Consider the following 21,541-nt stretch of genomic DNA (forward strand, 5'->3'; position numbering starts at 1 on the left):
CCAAGTTAAAAATCACCCGGAATACTCTCTCCGGAGAGATTCTTGGGCCTCAACCCAGACCTCCTGAGTCCATTTCCAGGGCAGATGCCCCATGATCCTCATCAGGCAACTTTGGGAATAATTACACAAGAGTAAGTTGAATTCTGCTCTCATTGAGTCACTGTGCTAATGCCCCTTACCCCATTCTCCTCTTAATCTGAAATTGTCTAGTGATACACATGGTCACATTTGAAACATCTTTGGTAATACAGTATATGGTTTATTACAGGTAGAAGAATTTGGTTTGAATACCGACCCTAAATAATTGATTTTGCTGAGGTAAACTGTGGAAAAAAAACATTTCAATGTGGTTAGTTTCCAAGGGTTGCCTGAAATATTTCTTTTAGCCCTTCATCTAAATATATTTCCTTCTTGTTAGGAGAAGTGGGTTCACATCCTGGGAATATTAGAATTATTTGGAAAAATGGGAATATTAATATTATTTGGAAAAAGTAATACAGTTGTTATAGAAAAAGAATTTTATTGATATTTCCAGTGTTACAAATTGTACTGATATATGTACAATAATTATTCATGAATTTAAACATTTCTTTAAAAGAAATACTTAATGATATCTCTTTTTGCTTTACAGAATGAATGTGTGCCTGCAGAGTTACCTTGTCTGAGGGAAATTGTATCTTCTCTTGGACTATCCTAAAGCTGGGGATACATTCATTTTTAAAAATCAATGCCCAGTAGAATAATTTGGAAACCTACCAAGGGAGAGAGTAGGCTTCTGAACAATTTATATTTTCTTTGTACTTGGGGAGAATGTTCTCAAAACATCCATCTACCCAACTGTTCAGACCATAATAACTGTCCCTATGTCTGTGGCTTCTACTAATTCTACAGCTTTATATACCTGAACTTTGCTCTTTTCTCTTCCCCTGTATGTTTCTGAAAACTCAGGAAGAGCTAAGCTGTTAACATATTTCATCAAGAAATGTGTCTTGATGATTGATAACTCCAAAATTTCAAATGTTGTAATAGCAAACCCCCGATTGGATGTACCTGTATTTTACGATGACTTAGAAACTTCTTTTGCAAGTCAGCAAAAGTTGTAGAATGATTTGAGTTTATTTTTTAAGATACACAGTAACAAGAGTTCATGAGTTCTGCGTCCCAGCCTGGACGCTGACCATGGAGAAGTAGATGCCCTTCTGTGCAAGCAGCTGCTGATGGGTGCCGTGCTCCCTGATCTTGCCGTTCTGAAACACCACTATCAGGTCTGCGTTCTGGATGGTGGACAGGCGGTGGGCGATCACAATGCAGGTGCGGCCTTCTCTGGCTTTGTCCAGGGCTTCTTGGACAATCTATTAATAAATCAGATCAGAAGTCTTGCCTTAATTATATAAATAGGTGTTAGCATTAAAGGAAATTAAAGAATGTTACCATCCAAGCAATAAAATTTTTTTCATTTGTTATCTCTCTGAATATTTGCCTTTATACCTGTATATTAATATAACTTGACATTACATAACAGTTATATTCTTTTCAATTATAATAAAAATGGATTGTCACTATAATCTTCACAAGTAGTTAAAATTTCTAACTAGTCACAAAATATATTACTTAACTAGTTCCCTTTTATTGAGTATTGTTTTCCATTAGAATTAATATGCTAAAATGATTTATGCAGCCTTTTCTTTTGAATGCTTTACTTTTAGTGTGTTTCTAAAAGTAATACATGATCATTTTAGAAAAATTAGAAAATACTGAAACGAATAAGAAAATATTCTACCTCAAAATAACCACTGTCTAAATTTCTATTTACTTTCTTCTGTGCTTGCATATTATTTTTTTTCATGGCTAATAGCACAAAAACCTTCTGTTTCACAAATTAAATGGGCTGTGAGGGGGAAGGCCATACTTTTTCACTTTCGGTATCCAGAGCGGATGTAGCTTCGTCCAACAGCAGGATTCGAGGTTGTCTGATGAGGGCCCGGGCGATCGCGATCCTCTGTTTTTGACCTCCTGAGAGTTGAGTCCCCTTATCTCCCACTTTTGTGTCATATTTCTGCAAGTCGGTCAACAAAATTAATTAAGGTCCTAACCCAGCAAAATTACTAATGTTATAATGAATAAACTTTTACTTAACATATGACAGTACTACTTATAAGGAAAAATAATTTGGGATCAATAAAAAGTTTATGTAACAGCAACATAGTTGTCCATTTAATGTTTTTTTACATTTAACAGAAAGTTTGTTTTCAAAATCCAAATAGAAAACGAGTGACCTTAATTCTCAATGGTATTCTGCAACAAATTCTCGAATTCCTACCATTATCATCATGTCATCTGATGTCCTAAAAAGGTTAAATGTTAATGTCTAAGGTTTAACATTCTTTAAAAATTGATATAATCAGATGACCAACAAGGAACCCAGTTTATTCTCTTTTAAACTCATTCACTCAAATATTTCCTGAGTATCTGTTATGCTCAGAACTGTGGGAAGTATGTAAAAATGAATCAGGCTTTATTCCTACCCTGAAAGAATTAAAATCTAAAGAGAAATACATATTCAGCATTCAATACAAGTTAAGTACCAAGTGAGTAGTATAGACAACATGCTATGAAAGATCACAGAGGGAAATAGAAATTGTGGAGATAATGTGGGAGAAGGAGAAAGGGGAGATAAATTATACTTTTGTATTAAAGTTAGTAAGCTTGATATTGAGAGAACATTCTAAGCCAGAAACTCACAGAATGGATAAAAGTAAAAATTGAGTTGGTTCAGTTTATAGCAAACTGAATGCTACTCAGCAATAAAAAGGGATGAACACAACTTAAGGGAATTAGGCCAAGGAAAGCTAATCGCAAATGGTTATATACCAGCCGTGGGCAAACTACGGCCCGTTTGAAATGAATAAAACTATTGAAAAAAAAGACCGTACCCTTTTATGTAATGATGTTTACTTTGAATTTATATTAGTTCACACAAACACTCCATCCATGCTTTTGTTCTGGCCCTCCGGTCCAGTTTAAGAACCCATTGTGGCCCTCGAGTCAAAAAGTTTGTCCACCCCTGTTATATACTGTAAGTTTATATAATGTTCTAAAGGTGGAAAGTTACAGAAATGAGGAACAGTTACTGGTTGCAGAGGTTGGGGGAGTGAGAATGGGAAGAAGGGGTATTCTATATAAAAAAGCCTAATGTGCAAATTGAACGGCTGAATGACCCGTGGAACAACCAGTCGCTATGATGCATACTGACCACCAGGGGGCAGACACTCAATGCAGGAGCTTCACCCAGCCCGCAGGCCCCAGGCCAGCCAAGGCAGGTACCAGCAGGGGCCCAGTCGCCCCGAAGATTGGCCCTGATTGCTGGCCAGGCTTAGGGACCCTACCCGTGCATGAATTTCATGCACTGGGTCTCTAGTGTGCTATAAAAGGACAACATGAGGGATCTCTGTTGTGATAGAATGTTCTGTGTCTTGACTGATAATGGATACATGAATCTGCAATGCAGTAAAATTGCCAGAACTAAATATACACATACACAAATGTGTACACGTAAGATGAAGTGTGAATGAGATCTGGGGATTGTATCAATGTCAATATCATGGTGTTTTGCCATTTTGTCTTTGGAGGAAACTAGGCAAAAGGTATATAAGATCACCCGATTCCTTACAACTGCATGTGAATCTATACTTATCTCAAAATAAAGTGCTTAATTTAAAAAAAAATATATCACCAGGGATACTTGGCCTCGGTCTGAATGCAGCCCACCAGTTCACAACCTGCGATATGGTGCGTTAACTTAATATCACCTTATTTGCTTCTCACTACATTTGTATGAGGTAGACGGGACATCAGGACACTTGGTATCGTCAAGTTCCATGTCTTGTCCAAGGTCAGAGAGCTAGTAAATAGACACATTCTGTGGCGTTTGACTTTGGGAACTGTGTTGGGGAGGGAAACAGTGCGCAGTTGATTCTGATTTCATCCTGAGAAGTTACCAGTTAACTTACATGGGGTAAGGTCTCGATGAAAGGATGTATGTTGGCTGCTTTGGCTGCGCTCACAATCTCATCCTGGGATACGACCCTGCTGTTGTCTCCATAAGCGATGTTCTCGGCAATGCTGTAGTCGAACAGGATGGGCTCCTGGGACACAATCCCAAGCTGGGCTCTGAGCCATTGGATGTTGAGTTTCTTTGCCTCTTGACCATCTAGCAGCTGAAAACCAAAGCCCACAAATTATAAGAAAGGCTTGAAAAGAAAGAAAAACTAGGCGGTAAGTTACTAGATGAATCATTTGGAGGATTTGGGTGCATATGGGCATCAGCAGTTTATGAAATACCAAGCCTCATAGCTCCTACACCAGTGATGGCGAACCTTTTGAGCTTGGTGTGTCAGCATTTTGAAAAACCCTAACTTAACTCTGGTGCTGTGTCACAGAAATTTTTTGATATTAGCAACCATAGTAAAACAAAGATTTATATTTTTGATATTTATCTTATATATTTAAATGCCATTTAACAAAGAAAAATCAACCAAAAAAATGAGTTTGCATGTCACCTTACACTGTTGGAGGCCAACACAGCCAACAGAACGATTTTTATGATGATCATGCTGTCCCTTTCTTGGTCTAACTGGCAAAATTGACAGCACGTTTGGTCTTGTCTTCATATTCCTCTCTTTGTCCTTATCTGCCCTTCTTCAGGCAAGGGTACCATCCCCTGCCTTTAGGAAGCCCGAAATTAGGTGTTCTACTCATACCTGCTCTACTCATCCCCGGAATCACTCCAACCTTTCACCTTGGCCTTATCCCCCTCCAGCAGGCATACCAGAACAAAGTGCAGGTTCTGAAAGCTGGTTACCTCCTGACCTACTTCTACTTCTCTTTCCCCTGAGATCTACCAGCCTAACTGTTCTCTCTTTGACAGCACCAAGGACAAAAGTTCAAGGGGAAGTGTACAAGGTCAGGGGGCGGTGTCCGTGGGAGCATGGTTTTGTTGGTGGCGGTTTTATTTTTTGTTTGCTGTAAGCAGGAGGCATGATGCTTCCAGAGCAGCCTTGTGATGTAGTGACTGCAACGCAGCTTCCCGCAAGGTTAGAGTCACCAGAGAAGAAACAGACACAGATTCCATTAGTCTTGACCCCTCAGTGAAGAGATTCCCGCCACAGTATTAGCTCCGCATAGCCACAGTGCTGAGCTGCTCTGCCTGTGTTCATAACTGCCGAGTGGCTGTAATGGTGGAAGCATAAGGTTTTCCAAAAAGAAACAACAAGGTTTAACCCTTCGGTGACTGTCTACATGGGGGTGGGCTCCCAGGGCTAGGTCAGTGGGTGCTGCCCAAGGTGATGGAGGAGGCAGGCATTCTCAGAGCTGAGGCTTCACTTAGGGAAGAGAGCCAGAGCTAGAGACCAGGAAGTCAATGATGAAAGCCAAACACGAATGGGCCGAAGGTGAGGGCCAAAGTCAGGGAGCCTGGAGTGCAGGGTTGGAGAAGGCAAAGCAGAAGTGGGTGGGGAGGGCAGAAGCAGGCACGGGCCTGTCCTGGCAGCCTACGTCACCCTCTGGCAGGAGCGTGGGCTTTCCTTTATAAGCCAGGAACTGAGGGTTTACTTGGGAGGATGAGGCTGGCAGGTAGAGGTCCACTTCATCTTCACTATTTTCAGAACTTCCCTGAATTCCAGATGTTCTACCTGACTGTTCCAATATCCGTTTGACTCTGGGTGCCCGTTTAGGGTTTACAGAATGTGGTCATTCTATCCAATAGGACTGTGGGTCTTACTCAGGTTTTTCCATTGTGGGGATATTGGTTTAGCCACTTGAGACACTGCCTTCAGTCAGGTTACTGATGTCAGAAAGGGCACGTACCACGGTTCCGGCCTTCGGGTCGTAGAAGCGCTCCAGCAGCTGGACCACCGTGCTCTTCCCGCAGCCGCTGCTGCCCACCAGGGCCAGCGTCTGGCCCTTCTTCACCTCCAGGCTCAGCCCCTGCAGCACGGGCACGTCGGGCCGGGTCGGGTAGTTGAACACGACTTCATTAAATGTCACATTTCCTTCAAACTTATCCTGAAAAACATTGTTTTATTGTTGCTATTGTAATCGGTCTGATCATTACGGTAATAAACAGTATTATTTCAAGAAAACTTGACCAAAGGCTGTAGTAAAAAGACATGAGAGTCATACTCAGTACAAGGGCTAACACTCGTTAATATGGACAGAAAACTGTTACATAAAATGAAGATGGGAGATGGGCTACAGGTTAAATAGTCGTTTCATAGATAGTGCTTATCTAACCCTGATTTCTGGTTTATTTAAGACAAACATTTAGGGTTCTCAAGGGACAATCGGGAGCCTGGAGCCAAGCCAGTGGCCAAAGATCCAAAGGTGTGGGAATTTAGGGCAGTTTCCACCTGCAGGCTCGGTGGGCAGCCCGTCCCACGCCCTGGTAGCCTCTTTCTCTCACTCTCTTTATCTCACCAACACAGCAATTTTCTCAGAACATGAATACCCGGTAAAGTCCCAGAAAGATCAAGTCCCTCTCTCTCTACCCACACTGCTTCTTGTGCAGTAAAGTGCACAGCAGCTCGTGCTGTGCCAAGAACCCCCCTATCCAAGTTTGAGTTCACTTTGGAAATAGCGAAGGTACGGTGACTCACTGAATACAGTGGCCTTCTTACCAAGTGTAATTCAGTCATTACAAGATGTGACTAAAGCCAAATTGCTCATTGCACTCACATACAGAATTATATGCATACACCTTCATGCAGAAGTGACTAGCAGTTTTCATAACAATTAGCCACTTCCAGTACATCTGGACTTTTCTGTTTTTTACTTTTGATGTGCTAAACTTCAGAATTCTTGAAACTCCCTATGGAATTTTAAAATGCCAGGAAAGTTGGCCAAATCCTATCACCAAGATAAATAAATGTCAGTGTAATCACTATAGATTTTTATCTTCTGGCCACAACCGAGCAGACAGCAGACCTTGGGGAAACAATTAACCAAGCACGCATAAGGCGGCAGAGAACTCACAGGCCTCAGGCCTTCCTCGCTGTAGCTGTCAATCACAGGTTGTCTTTCAAACAGCATGAACAAGTGGGCTGCCGACAGCTTGGCTTTGGCATAGTCTGGAGCAAAGGAGCTGGCGTGTCCTAGCGCCACTGCGCCAAACACGATGGCTGAAAACACCCTGGAGGCCGGAAGAAGAGGGATTAAAACATTCGCCTGTATAATTAGCTCCATGATGTTTAAAAGTCCACAGACACACTGCCCACCAGTACAGATATTTTTTTACTCCCTGAGTCATGCCCCCACCCCACCTCACCCCACCTCTTCCTAGGACCACACATTCCTGTGAAATTCCAGTAACGAAGGAGCGAAATCCACAGGGAGGCAGATCACCATGGAGTGTTTCTTTATTCCTTAGGAGCCTCTACTTTCTTAGAGCTCCTGTAACTTCCCACAGTTCTTCTCATTTAGGAAATGGCTTAGAACTTAATCTGATTTGTAATCTCAAGGAATATTAATAAGTACGGATACCCGTTTTAGACCTGAAGGAACTGAAGTAGCGTATTAAGGGGCTTGGTCAGCGCCAGACAAGCAGTCATGTTTCCTCTTGAATCTACAGCCCTGACTGCCAGTGTGTGGTTCCTGCTAGACTCCCGCACAAACAATACTGACCACTGGAGTTAAAGAGTTTTTATTAGGAAAAACAAGCCTTTACCAGAAATAGCTTTTCTCTTAGAAGTAAAATAATTATTGATACTACCCTGAAACAACTGTCCTAACCTAAAGGTCTCGTTTCTAAGTAAATAGTCTTTAGAGGACAGATAAGGATTACAACTGCATTTATGAAGGGCCAAAGATTCCCAGGACCTTCATCTCCACAAAGCCATTTAATGCTGGCACCAGAGTTCCCCCAGAGAAAGGGGAGAGGGAGAAAACCTCTATCTAGTAATAATGGAAACTTAAAACCTTCTTTCTTCTACCAAGCTAGGATATTAAAATGTGTTTTAATTACACAGGGACAGGGATGGTGGGTATAGGAGGCTCTCAAATACTTGGTAAGTTTGGTTACCAAAAACTAAATTGTCAAAGTGATGAACCCACGTGTAGCTGCCTAGCTTTCCTATGCACCTATAACCTAGCTTTAGCACAGATTAAAAAACTGGCTTCTGATTATCCAAAATTTAACATTTTGATGGTAAAAAATGAAACAAAAAAAGCAAGACCAATTTTCTCAGTGACATTTCTCTAGACAGTAGAAAGACTCCAAGTTGTCAGCCCCAGAGCTGAGCTGCCTATTTCCATTTGATCTTCCGAAACCACTTCCTACTCTCTACCCACGTCTATGTTGTGCCTTCCCAGCTTGTCAGAGGCTGACCCTTCGGGGACTGCACCAACAGCTTTCCTCGTCCTTTGGCGCCTGATGGGGTTTGGCAATGAAGGGGACGAGCTGGGGGTGGGAGGGCCGGAGGAGAGGGAAGCCAGGGTATTTGGTTTCTTTCTGGTTGGATTGTTGTGCTGTTGGTATCCCTCCACCAAAGAGGACAGAAGGCACTTTTTTTCACAGTTATTTCAATTTTGGATGAAAAGAAAGGAACAGCTTTTAAACACTTCACCTTCTTTGTTTTGACTTTTTTTTTTTTAATGGTTCCTCACTAGTGCTTTAAAATCATCCCATCAGAGCAGAAATATAACAAGTGATCTTAAAAAAAAGAATGGCTTCCCTCTGGCAAGACGAGGCTACAACTTAATTGAACGTATTTAGCATATTTTGAAAAGAGGAATGTATCAATAAGAAAGACCACTGGTTAGTCTTGGAAACCAAGAAAATAGGAGAGAGACCAACGCAAATGTTGGCAAGGTCATCCCAAGTCTGGGTAGGGGACAGAGCCTTTGCCAGACTTCAGGCAAGCTTTCCCATCTCCTTGACAAGGCCATCTTGGGTTGCCCATAAAGAGCAGGCTATTTAACCCTCTGTTTTCAGTCTATGGTCACCAGCAACTTTCTAATTATGATTTCTACCTGCCTACATCTATACTAATAAAAGGGTAATATGCAAATTAGACCAGACATCTTCCGGACGACCTTCCGGACAAAGCCACTGTGGCGGGGTTGAGGCAGAGGCAGTTAGAGGTGATCAGACCAGCAGAGGAGAGCAGTTAGGAGTATCAGGCCAGCAGGGGAGAGCAGTGAGGGCAATCAGGCAGGCAGGCAGGCGGTTAGGAGCCAGAGGTTCCAGATTGCGAGAGGGGTGTCCGACTGCTGGTTTAGGCCTGATCCCACCCTAAACTGGCAGTTGGACATCCCCCAAGGGGTCCAGGATTGGAGAGGGTGCAGGCTGGGCTGAGGGACCCCCCGCTCTCCTGCACGAATTTCATGCACCGGCCCTCTAGTTATACAATAAGAAAATTTGCTATTCTCCTGTCTGGAGTTCTATCTATTCCTAAAATTCTGGTCTACGATGAGCTTGGTTAGTTTTTGCCCACTCCAGTGATTAAACTGTCCTTGTAGTATTCATTAGATCAGATTTCTGTAGTTGATTCAACTCTCTAAACTTATCTTACAACAAAAGAGGGGTTTTTTCTTCTCTAAACTTTTGCACAGACCTATTAAAAATCTTAGTATAGAATATTCTTAATATTTTAAGAATTACTTACAGAATAACATCTCTGAAGAGCATATGTCCATTCACGATGAGATAGGCACCAAATCGGAAACAACCGGCATAGGAAAAATACATAAATGCTTGTGAAATACTAAAAGTAATTCCATAGATGTGTGCCTTCCGTACAGAATTTCTGAAAAGCAAATTAGACCATTCATAATCATCTCTTCAACCACTCTTAGCACTGTGCAGGGAAACAGGGAAAAAGAGCATAGCTGCTAAGTCTAGTTGACCTGGGTTTAACTTCTGCCCCCAGTTACATTAGTTTAAGTAAGCGACTTAACCTTTCTATGTAGCAGTTCTTTGATTTGTACAATGAGGATAACCAATATGATGCAGAATTGTTTTGAGAACTAAATAAACAATATAAATCTCTAGCATAGAACCTAGCTCTTAGCGGTTGCTCAAATGATAGTTGCTGTTATTACATGTTAATATCTGCTGACCCAGACAGTCAACTCCTATGATATAAACATAATTATTGTGTTAAAAATATTGAGGATGTCAAAGATAGCACTGAACTTTGAACTGTCTGCAAGTGATTTCTTTAATATCATTATCTTGTCTTCTATGACTAGTTATCATCTGTTATGTAAAAACTCATCTTTCTGATTCAGAAAAGTAGTGTCACTGAGGTTTACATAGAAACACATTGGGAAGTCTTTCCTCAGCTAGATCCCATCAGCCCCAATAAGTTTTTAGTACTATTTCTAATTAGATCCCATCCTCGGTATAGCTAATTATTATTCTAAATCCTCTAAACCAGTGGTTCTCAACCTTGGCTGCACATTAGAATCACCTGGGAATCTTTTTAAAATCCTGATTTCTGGGCCTCATCCTCCAGAAATTCTGTTTCTTTGTTACTGATGTTGTGGCCCCACCCCATAACAAAGAAACAGAATTTCTGGAGGATGAGGCCCAGAAATCAGATTTTAAAAAGATTCCCAGGTGATTCTAATGTGCAGCCAGGGTTGAGAACCACTGCTCTAAACGAACAACAATTTACTTTTAGATTAGAACGATTAGGAGGAAGGCATTTGCCAAGGCAGAAAAGTCAAAGTATTACTGACTTGGATGGCTTTTAAGTTATGTGCTGTGATCATGGCCTTATAATACTAATATTACTGAAAAATTTACCATGATATTGAATCTTTAAAATCACAATTAAATTAGAAATTAGCTCTAGCATTCTATTATTCCTTAATTCTCTTGCAGTTTCAAATAAAACACAAGGTCATAAATAATGCCACATGTATATGTCAAATACCAAAAAATGTAGCTGCATGAAGTATACATAAAAAGAAGATAGAATAAATTGAGAATTTCAGATATCCGTTTTTAAATCTGTAAGTGTTCAAACTATTCTAGTCTACAGAGTTGTAATCTAAGTTGAATTCAATTTTGTTAGTGTTAAATATATTCACAACACCTGACTTAGAAGACCAATGGTGCTGATGTTGATATCTGAGGGACCCAAAGTGCTATGGGAAACTAAGACTCCCCACCTAAAGGACTCGACCTGAGATCCAGCAAAATCAACAACAAAACAAACTAACAATAAAACAGCAGCTAAAAAAGCACCCAGATTACACGGGAAAGAGATTGACTTGCTAACGGAAAACCACTGACTCTCCAGGAGTTGAAAAGCTCTCGAGAGGCGGAGGGGAGGGGCTGGTGAATGCAGTTATTGCACTCTCTACCTGACCTGCTAACTCAGTGGGCAAGTGGTCAGGGCACTATCCCACTGCCTTGCTAACACCAGAAAAGAGAGTGAGTCATTTTGGAACATGTCCCCACACCCTGGAAGGGGAGGGTGACCTGGAACCTTCAGCCTTCTCCTGCTGCTCCGCTACAGTCTGCAAGTGCCAGCCATTGCAAAACCACCCTGCCCCCCTGCTAGGGCTGGCAAGCAGTTGCAGCTCATGGATTGGAAGAATTAATATTGTCAAACTGACTATGCTACCGAAAGCTATATATGAATTCAGTGCAATCCTTATCAAACCACCAATGGCATATTTTGCAAATAATCTAGCACAAATAATCCTAAAATCTGTATAGATACACTAAAAACGCTGGCATAGTGAAAGCAATATTGGGAAAGAACAAACTGGAGGTATTATGCTCCCTAATTTCAAACTATACTACACAACCATAATAATCAAAACAGTATGCTATGGGCACAAAAAACAGACAAATAAACCAATGGAATGGAATAGAGAGTCCAGAAATAAACCTAGGCTCATACAGCTAATCTACAACCAAGGAGGCAAGAGTAAACAAAGGGGAAAATACAGTCTCTTAACAAAGAATGTTGGCAAACTGGACATGCAAAAGAATGAAATTGAATCTTTGCACAGCAAAGAAAACCATCAACAAAATGAGAAGGCAACCTACCAAATGGTAGAAGACATTTGCAAATGATTCATCCAATAAGTGGTTAATAACCAACTATGTAAAGAATTTATACAACCAAATATCAGAAAAACAAACAAATCTATTAATAGCAGAGGACTTGATTAGATATTTTTTCCAAAGTGGACATACAGGTGGGCAACAAGCACATGAGAAGATGCTCAACATCAGAGAAATGCAAATCAAAATCACAATGAAATACTACCTCACACCAGTCATGATGGCTCTTATAAAAAAGACAGAAAAGAGCAAGTGTTGGTGACGATGTAGAAAAAAAGGAACCCTCATACACTGTTGGTGGGAATGTAAACTGTAGCAGCCACGATGGAAAACAGTATGGAAGTTCCTCAAAAATTAAAAATAGAGCTACCATGTGACCCAGCAATTCCATTTCTGGGTATTTATCTGAAGAAAATGTAAACACTAATTTGAAAAGGCATATGTGCCCCTATGTTCACTTAAAGCATTATTTACAATAGCCAAGATATAGAAGCAACTTGAGTGTCCATCAATAGATGAATGGATAAAGAAGAGGTGATATACACACACACTGTGTAATATTATTTAGCTATAAAAAATGAAATCTTGCCATTTGCAACAACATGAATAGCACTGGAGGGTATTATGCTAAGTGAAATAAGTCAAGGAAAGACAAATACCATATTATTTCACTTCCATGTGGACTATAAAAAACAAAACAAACAAAACAGGAACAGACTTAGATACAGTGGGGCCTTGACTTACGAGTGTCCCGACTAACAAGGTTTTCAAGATATGAGCCATCTCTTGGCCGATTTTTTGCTTTGAGCTGCGAGCTAAAATTCAGGTTACGAGCCAGCTTCAGATACCCCACGGCTAGTTGGCGCAGCGAACGTCACAGTGTACGCCACAACATCAGCCCAGCATCACGTGTCTCACTCGTTCACTTTTTGATTTGACATATGAGTAATTTGAGTTACGAGCTCCATCACGGAACAAATTAAACTCGTAAGTCAAGGCCCCACTGTACAGAGAACAAAGTGGTAGTTGCCTGAAGGACATGGATAGAGGTATGTAGCTGGGTGAAATAGGTGAAGGAAGATAAGGGGAACAAATCTGCAGTTATAAAAGAAATAACTCATGAGGATATAACCAGCAGCATGTAAAACAGAGTCAATAATACTGTAATAACTTTGTATGGTGACAGGAGGTAACCAGACTTACGACGATCATTTCATAATATATGCAAGTATTAAGCCACTATGTTTTACAACTGAAATCAATATAACATTGTAAGTCAATTATACTTCAATAAAAAATAAAACTTATGAATTGTTTATTTCTGGAATTCTTCATGTAATATTTCAACCGGGTTGACTAGGTTACTGAAACTATGGCAGGCAAAACCATGGATAAGGTTTAACAAAATAACAAACCTCTTCTTTGGTTCAGTCTACACAATCCAAAGAAAATAAAGGTTTGAGCAATTCCCTAAAACAATGTTTATCCGGCATCAGCCAGATGGGTTGTTTCTGTTGCTTGCACTGATGAACAAAAACTTGCACAGTCTTCTGGACCATCCAATTCTTGGAGACCCAATCTATTGTTTTTAAAAGAGATAGGAAAATTTGATCCTATGGCTCAGTGGCATGAAATAAGCCAGCCAGAGAAAGATAAATATCACATGATCTCACTCATTTGTGGAATATAATGAACAACATAAACTGATGAACAAAAACAGATCCAGAGACAGAGAAGCATCGATCAGACCTTCAAACCTCAGAGGGAAGGTAGGGGAGGGTGGGGGTAAGGGGGAGAGATCCACCAAAGGACTTGTATGCAAGCATATAGGCCTAATCAATGGGCACAGACAACAGGGCGGTGAGGGCATGAGGTGGGAGGGGGGGATGATGAGTAATTGGATAAGGACACATATGTAATACCTTAATAAAGAAATTTTTAAAAAGCTACTTATTTTCAGTAAGATAAATAGAAAAAAAAGTCATCCTTACAGTTGCATTAGTGTTTGGAACAGCAGAGGTTTATTATCTTTTGGGGACAATAACTCAGGCTTAGGCCAGCACTAGGTTCTTAGTAACGATCACATGTTCATTACCTGTAAGGTCCGTACAATTTTTCCACATACATTGATTCAAATTTTTTTTCCTGGGTCAAGGACACAACTGTCCTAATATTTTCTATGGCCTCTGTTGCAATCTGTAATGTAGAACAGATCTTGATTAGACATGGGGCTTTTCTTTCTGAAACAATGAAAAATGTAAACCGTAGGGCGTTCTGAAAAGAATCCTGAAGGGTTTGAAATTCCTTCATTTTGAACGCAAAGACATAACAATGTGTCCTTTAACCCTTTGTGGTCCAATTTTATTTCTGGAATTCAAACAGTCTGGTCCAAATTAATTGACGGGATTGAATGTTGAACTTTTTAATGTTCTTATTTTAAAGTTTAAACCAAAAGTTCACTGGTTATATTATTAAGTATGTTCAATCAAAGAGTTTATTCTTTAAAACATTTCATAGTGTGGTATCTTTTGAAACTGGTCTGTCGAGTCAGCCTCGACGTTGGACCGAAAGGGTTAAGACGAGCTGAATGACACAGCTGGCAATCTGAAAAGCACTTCTGGTTGTGCCATGTATATTGGGCAAGCTTTTGTATTCCGGGGGAGACTGACAAGCTTAGGGCAAGAATGGCAGCCTGAGCACCAGAGCCTGATTCTATTCCCAGCCCTGCCACCAGGCAGGTACTTGACTGGCTTTAGGACAGCCCTTCATGGCTTTGCTTTCGTCAGAGGGTGGAGTCCTAGAGAGTTAGCCTAAGTGATTTCTAAGGGCTCACAGGAAGTGCCAATCATTTCCTCCATGAGCACATCCCTACGTAGCGGAACTGTCCACCCATAATTGGAAAGAAGATCCAAATTGTAAATAACATGACCCTGCCACAAATCCCTGATTAAACCCGGGACAGACCCCTGACTGACGCAGGCCAATCAGATTATTTCCTGGACTTGGAGGCAACTGCTTGAACTGAGAAGTCCTTGGATTGGGAGGTTTAGGTCACCAGGGTATGTGTGGGAAGCTGGTCTGAATATGCAGCAATGGAGGAACAGAACAAATGTATAGACTCTATACTATAGAGGGCCTCCTCAAAGACAATAGAGCTTACAGCTCTAAAGGAGGAGCCATGACTTTCCAGTAACATAAGCCATGGGTGTTCCCTGCACTTCTGTGTGTCCTTACATTACCCCCTTTTACCCAAACCAGCCAGAACAGTTTTCAGATGACAGCCAAACCTCCCCTGACTAATGTTCACTGTCTGACAGCTTATCAGTCTAAATCATAGACTAGACTACGGCTGTCATCTAAACCATTAGCACAGGGGACTTCAGGTCTTAACGTTAGGTTGTTTTATCAGCTTTATGACTTCTACTTTAGTTCTCAGCTTCTGTAGCCAGAAAAAAGCAAGATATTGCCAAGACCGGTTTGGCTCAGTGGATAGAGCGTCAGCCTGCAGACTCAAAGGTCCCAGGTTCGATTCTGGTCAAGGGCATGTACCTTGGTTGCAGGCACATCCCCAGTGGGAGGTGTGCAGAAGGCAGCTGGTCGATGTTTCTCTCTCATCGATGTTTCTGACTATCTCTCTCCCTCTCTGTAAAAAAATCAATAAAAATATATTTTTAAAAAGCAAGATAATCAGCAGGACTTGATGAATAGCCTTGTATCTCTATTATAAATGAAAAAAAAAGAGAAAAAAACCCTAACAGTAATAATAGCTGGAGTAGAGAACACTTATTGAGCTTTTACTATGTGCCAGGTATTACCTCATTTAACTGACATGATCTCATTTAGTCTTACAATAACCCTGTGAGGTAAATATTATTCCTGTTTCACAGGCAGGAATTGATGCACAGAACATTTAAGTGGCTTGCTTAAAGCTCTGGAGTTAAGGAGTAGGCAAGCAAAGACAGTCTACCCAAGGCCAAGTCAGGTTCTTAACTCATTATGTCATTCTGCTCTCCCTGCTTTGTCATTTACACAAGGAGGAACTGGTTGTTAATGACTAGGTACATGCAACTCTTAATTTTCTGGTTGTGTATTAACTGCTTGGAGGGTTAATTCTGAATCAGCAGGACTTGAGCTCAGTAATTAGGCAGGGCCCAAGTCAAAAGGGAGGGTTACTATTCATCCTTCTCCACCCCCCTTCCCAGCCCAGCAATCAACACCCTCACTACCAAGCCCTTTTTCAAAAATGAAAATGGGAAGATATCCAAAATCCCAATGTACTTTACCCATGAATAATCTCCACATTTATCTGGTGGATATTTCATTTTGGGGAAAAAAATACAGTGACGTGGGTAGTTTTCGGAGACCTCTTTCTAACCCTCATTCTGTGTTAATCAAGAGTTGACTAAGTAAACAAACTTGAACTGTGATTAAATTGCTGGTCATGAACATTTAAAAGTTTCAATCTTATATTTTCTTAAAAATCACCTCGTTAGGTTAAAGTAGCCGCTAAAATAGTTTCAGAGTGGTCAGTCTGAGTTGCTCATTCTCTGGTCCCTAGAATGGCAGAGTATGTGTTAGCTGAAAGGGACACGGGACAATATCTGGTACAACTCCCCATTTCATAAAAGTGGAAAGTGAGGACCAGACCTCCTCTAGTATCCCACTCTGAGTAGCAAAGCCAAGACGACTAACCCAAGGTGCCGTGTTGGTTTGCCACACTGCTCAATTCTAACTGCCTTCCACTGCCCGAATTCTGGCCACTTTCAGTGTTATTTAGCCATTGATAATAGTGTTCAGACTCTATTGTCTTTTTTTTTTAGATAGATCTTATTGATTTTTACAGAGAGGAAGGGAGAGAGATAGAGAGTTAGAAACATCGATGAGAGAGGAACATCGATCAGCTGCCTCCTGCACATCTCCTATTGGGGATGTGCCCGCAACCCAGGTACATGCCCCTGACCGGAATCGAACCCGGGACCTTTCAGTCCACAGGCCGACGCTCCATCCACTGAGCCAAACCGGTTTCGGCAAGACTCTATTGTCTTAACTGGGTTCAAGATGTTTTCTTTCATGTCACCAGTCTAAGGAAAATGTATCTTCATTCTGTCTACGGACAACTCTCCCTTCTGAAATGGCAAAGGACACGGGGTGCAAAGGAGAAAGGAAACAAATCACGTACTGGGAATATGTGTTCTCAGCCATTAGCTGTGACACACAGAAGTCGAGGACATGATGCCCGAAGTCCCACAGCCAGGAGCCAAGAGGCTCTTCAAGCACGCGGGGCACCATGCACCGCGCTAGCGCTCTGGAAGGCTGCAGGGCGAACACGAGAAGGAAGCGTTCTGATGGGAACCTGGCGGTGAGACCACGCTGCTTTGAACTCAGCTGATGCTGTTAAGGGCAAAGGGATAAGGATCTCATTGGCTATCACTGGTTTAGTGGACACAGGCTTGTTGGGATTCTATGCTCACCCCTACATGCCCTACGACAGTGGTTTCCAACCTTGGCTGCACATTAGAATCACCTGGGAATCTCTTTAAAATCCTGATTTCTGGGCCTCATCCTCTGGAAATTCTGTTTCTTTGTTATGGGGTGGGGCCACAACATTAGTAACAAAGACACAGAATTTCCGGAGGACGAGGCCCAGAAATCAGGATTTTAAAAAGATTCCCAGGTGATTCTAATGTGCAGCCAAAGTTGAGAACCACTGGTCTATGAGATGGAAACACTGTCAGTCCTACCTCACTTAACTGTGCAAAGGCCAGTTGCAGTAATGTTTGTGAAAGGGCTTTGTAAAGTCTCATGCTGTAGAAACTATCACACTATGTGTCCATGACTGCTTCACCTCCAAATGTTTCAATACAGGATAATATTTACATAAGTAAGAGTAAAATATGCCCTGGCTGTAACCTACATTTAAATTTTTAAATGCATGTACATGTGAATAAAATATTTATGGGTAGACTAGGACACATTTAAACACATACAAAGGGGCTGTGTAATAAAGAGCTTCAAAATTAGGCTCGGATTTGGGCTCGGATTTGAATCCCAGCCACTAAATCACTTGTTTGATTCTCAGGTTCCAATCTGTAAAAGTGGGGTAACGCAAGTGCCTGCCTCGTAGGATTATTGTGAGGATATAATGAGTTGGTGCACATAAATACATACTTGGAACAATAATTGGCACATAGTAAAGACCAAGTGCTTGCCCAATTGCCATTATAGTTAGAACCACAAATCGAAGCATTACTGCCCTCTGGTGGCGGTCCACCTCAATTACAGAAATCACAGCCAAGAAGAAAAGAGCTTTGGAGTATCAGCAAGTACCCTAGCTTGAACAACTCACTTACATTCTGTTTTAAGGACTCCCCATCTGTAAAATAGGGGTGATATTTGTCCTAACAATGGCATCAGGATATGAAGTAAAAGGTAAAATCAGCTTTGGAAATTCAGAAATTCTTTATAATGACCCCACGTAAAGTGTTTTCTACAGGCTAAACGCTTTCCATTATTCCATGTTCAAGTTCTAGGCATTCTTAATACAGTCGACTATTTCATGCACAGTGCTGGCAATTATTAGCTGTAGTGAGCACAAACGTTTAGTCATTAAAACATTAGTTATTAAAACACTCACATTGCAATACATAATTCAAATAAGTCATGCCAAAACACAATGCTCATACTAACACATAAAACACATGTCCAAACACAATGCTCATGCTGACGGAAGCCTTCTGGGACCCACCTTTCCAGCAGCTTCCAGTTCCTTTTTATCTCTTTTGGCGTTTCCAGCCAACATTTTCATTTCAACAATTCCTGACACGGCGATGATTGGAACAACCGATAACAGCAAAAGAGTTAACTGCCAACCGTAGATAAACGATATGACAATGCCAGTCCCAAGGTTGGCTGTGTTCTGTGCCATTAAAGCCAACCTGGTCCCAGTGGCCTGGAAGAGCGAGAGAGAGGCGTTTAGCTTCCTGGACGGCAGGGTTTTGCGTCCGTGCTAACATTTGCTCCCTTTCACTACAGTAAATCCAAGGCCTCTGCGCTTCACTCACGAGGCTCTGCAGGTTTTTTCACCTCTTACTCCTCTCCTGCCCACGTGAGCTCAGCGTTGCAGCACCGAGGAACCAGTGGCTCTGCCTTGGGGACAGGCTGTGGGGCAACGTTCACAGAGGAAACTCGCCCCGGCGTTCTCTGGTCATGTTAAAGACGATTTGCTTTAAACGCGCAGGAGGGAAATTTAATACTTTTAGAGACCACCTGTTACCAAGGGTGCACGCCCTAAGACCAGCCACTGTAGGGCACAGGTAGACATGAATTCCTGTGGGCACCTCTCAGACAGCAGGGCTGATGCAGCAGAGACTGCAGTGGACTCTTCCCGCTCCCCTGAGCCGTGCGGACACAGTGGGCTTCACAGCAACAGGCCTCAGCTCCAGGGGTGGGGACCCAAGCCAGGGAGAGCGTGGCATTTCCCAGAGACACAGTTATTGGTTCGGGGCCTGGCATATGACCCACACGAGCTCAAATCAGATTTAAGGGAAGGGTGCGCGTTTGGTGGTTGAGGCACAGGTGTGCGCCTTCGCTGGGTGGGAAACGAGGACGCTGTGGCTCTGGTGACCCCTGGCAGCCATCCTCGGGCCTGGAGGGACGGGGGCATAGCAGGCAGCCAGTGCTCAGGACTGAAAGCCACTCAGAGCCACACAGACAAGGGCACCTGGGTCCTTCCTGAGCCAGTGGACCCATCGACCCTGAAGTCTCACCTTCGCCTTTATTGTTTAGGCCTGTTTGAGTGTTGTCATTTCCAGCTGAAAGCAACTTAACAGGTGCAGCTATGCCCTATGTCGGTGGTTCTCAACCTTGGCTGCACATTAGACTCACCTGGGAATCTTGTTAAAATCCTGATTTCTGGGCCTCATCCTCCGGAAATTCTGTTTCTTTGTTACTAATGATGAGGCCCAGAAATCAGGATTTTAACAAGATTCCCAGGTGATCCTAATGTGCAGCCAAGGTTGAGAACTACTGCCCTATGTCTATTCAAAGCCACATTAAAGAAAAATAGGATTAGAGTGCAGCCTACATACCCCTTGGACTTGGGAGGCGTCCGTTGCGAGTCTTGTAGAAAGTGCGCCAGTGCTGTTTTTATGATCATCAAACCAGCTCATGTCCTACGGCACAAAATACACCTTTCAATCAGTTCAAGATGAAAACAAGAGAAGGAAATCAGATGAAACCTTGCAAACCTTCAATGCTGAGGCAGGATCCACACTTGACTTGGGAACTGGAGTTCCGGGACCCTCACATGCAGCATAAAGCCCCGGTCCCTGCCCAGGGCACACGCCCTCAGAGTCCACCAGGGTCTGAGCCCGAGGCGGCTCTGCTGGGCCAGGGACGGCACCGCCGATGGGGCCGGTGTGTGTGTGGACTCATCAGATGGCAGCTTCCTGCCAGTGTCCCCTGAGGTGCAGGTGCTGTGGGCGTTCCATCACCCAATGCTGACAACTAGCCCTATGGACACTCCCTCCTGACCGGGCCTGGTGGGGTCCCTCATAAAGGCGGGGAAGCTCTGGGCTGGACATGGCTCCCTGTAAATTCTGGGCACGAGAACATCAGCCCTGGTTTCTCACCATGTTTGTTTTCTTAAACACAAAAGAGTGTCGTTTAGGGATGATTTTAAGTATAAGCTACTCATCCGCAGCATCTTTTAGTTTCGTATAAAATGATGTCCCTACATAGCACAGTTTAAAAGATACTGAGAAAAGGTTTGTAAATGCAGATTTGCTAAAATACGATTCATGCTGTGTGCCCTTTTATGAACACCTTCTAGAACAGCGGTTCTCAACCTGTGGGTCGCGACCCCTTTGGGGGTCGAACAATCCTTTCACAGGGGTTGCCCAAGACCATCAGAAAACACATACATAATTACATATTGTTTTTGTGATTAATCACTATGCTTTTATTATGTTCAATTTGTAACAATGAAAATATATCCTGTATATCAGATATTTACATTACGATTCATAACAGTGGCAAAATTACAGTTATGAAGTAGCAACGAAAATAATTTTATGGCTGGGGGGCACCACAACATGAGGAACTGTATTAAAGAGTCAAGCAGCATTAGGAAGGTTGAGAACAACTAGAGGGTTCTATGAACTTCCTCGGATAGCAGGCAATGCTTGTCATCTCAGCTACCAGCACACTGCCCGGGACACTGCAGGGAGCAGTGTAGTGAATGAATAAGCGAACTAATGTGAAAACAGAGCTCAAATAAGACAGAAACAAAATAAATCACCCAATTTGGGAAACCCTATAGTTAGTATGGTCAGTTGTGGTGCATGAACTCTATCAACCTCTTTTCCCTTTGTTTAGAGGCGGCCAGAGTCTCAGATGACTCGCCAGGGCTTGTGTAGAATCCAGAGGCGAGATACGGGTCCCTGAAATGATAGTGTCCACACA

General features: G+C 42.2%; 1 protein-coding gene across 5 annotated transcripts in view; it reads right to left on the reverse strand.

Moving 5' to 3' along the window:
• Positions 1–503: 503 nt before the first annotated feature.
• Positions 504–21,541, reverse strand: part of ABCB4 (ATP binding cassette subfamily B member 4) — a 68,555-nt gene continuing 47,517 nt past the window's right edge. For 4 of the 5 annotated variants that reach the window (XM_006779163.2, XM_006779164.2, XM_015558274.1 and 1 more), the window contains 9 exons: positions 20,167–20,250; positions 18,825–19,028; positions 14,175–14,275; positions 9,660–9,800; positions 7,030–7,186; positions 5,866–6,063; positions 4,011–4,217; positions 1,910–2,056; positions 504–1,352 (listed from right to left, as the gene is read on the reverse strand). In XM_006779163.2, the coding sequence (XP_006779226.1) occupies positions 1,146–1,352; positions 1,910–2,056; positions 4,011–4,217; positions 5,866–6,063; positions 7,030–7,186; positions 9,660–9,800; positions 14,175–14,275; positions 18,825–19,028; positions 20,167–20,250 (1,446 nt within the window). In that variant the 3' untranslated portion in view covers positions 504–1,145. Of the gene's footprint in view, positions 1,353–1,909; positions 2,057–4,010; positions 4,218–5,865; positions 6,064–7,029; positions 7,187–9,659; positions 9,801–14,174; positions 14,276–18,824; positions 19,029–20,166; positions 20,251–21,541 lie in introns of those variants that run through there. The other variant, XM_015558276.1, reaches the window with a different exon arrangement.

This window comes from Myotis davidii, unplaced genomic scaffold (genome assembly GCF_000327345.1).
Source record: "Myotis davidii unplaced genomic scaffold, ASM32734v1 scaffold187, whole genome shotgun sequence".
Taxonomy (NCBI): domain Eukaryota; kingdom Metazoa; phylum Chordata; class Mammalia; order Chiroptera; family Vespertilionidae; genus Myotis; species Myotis davidii.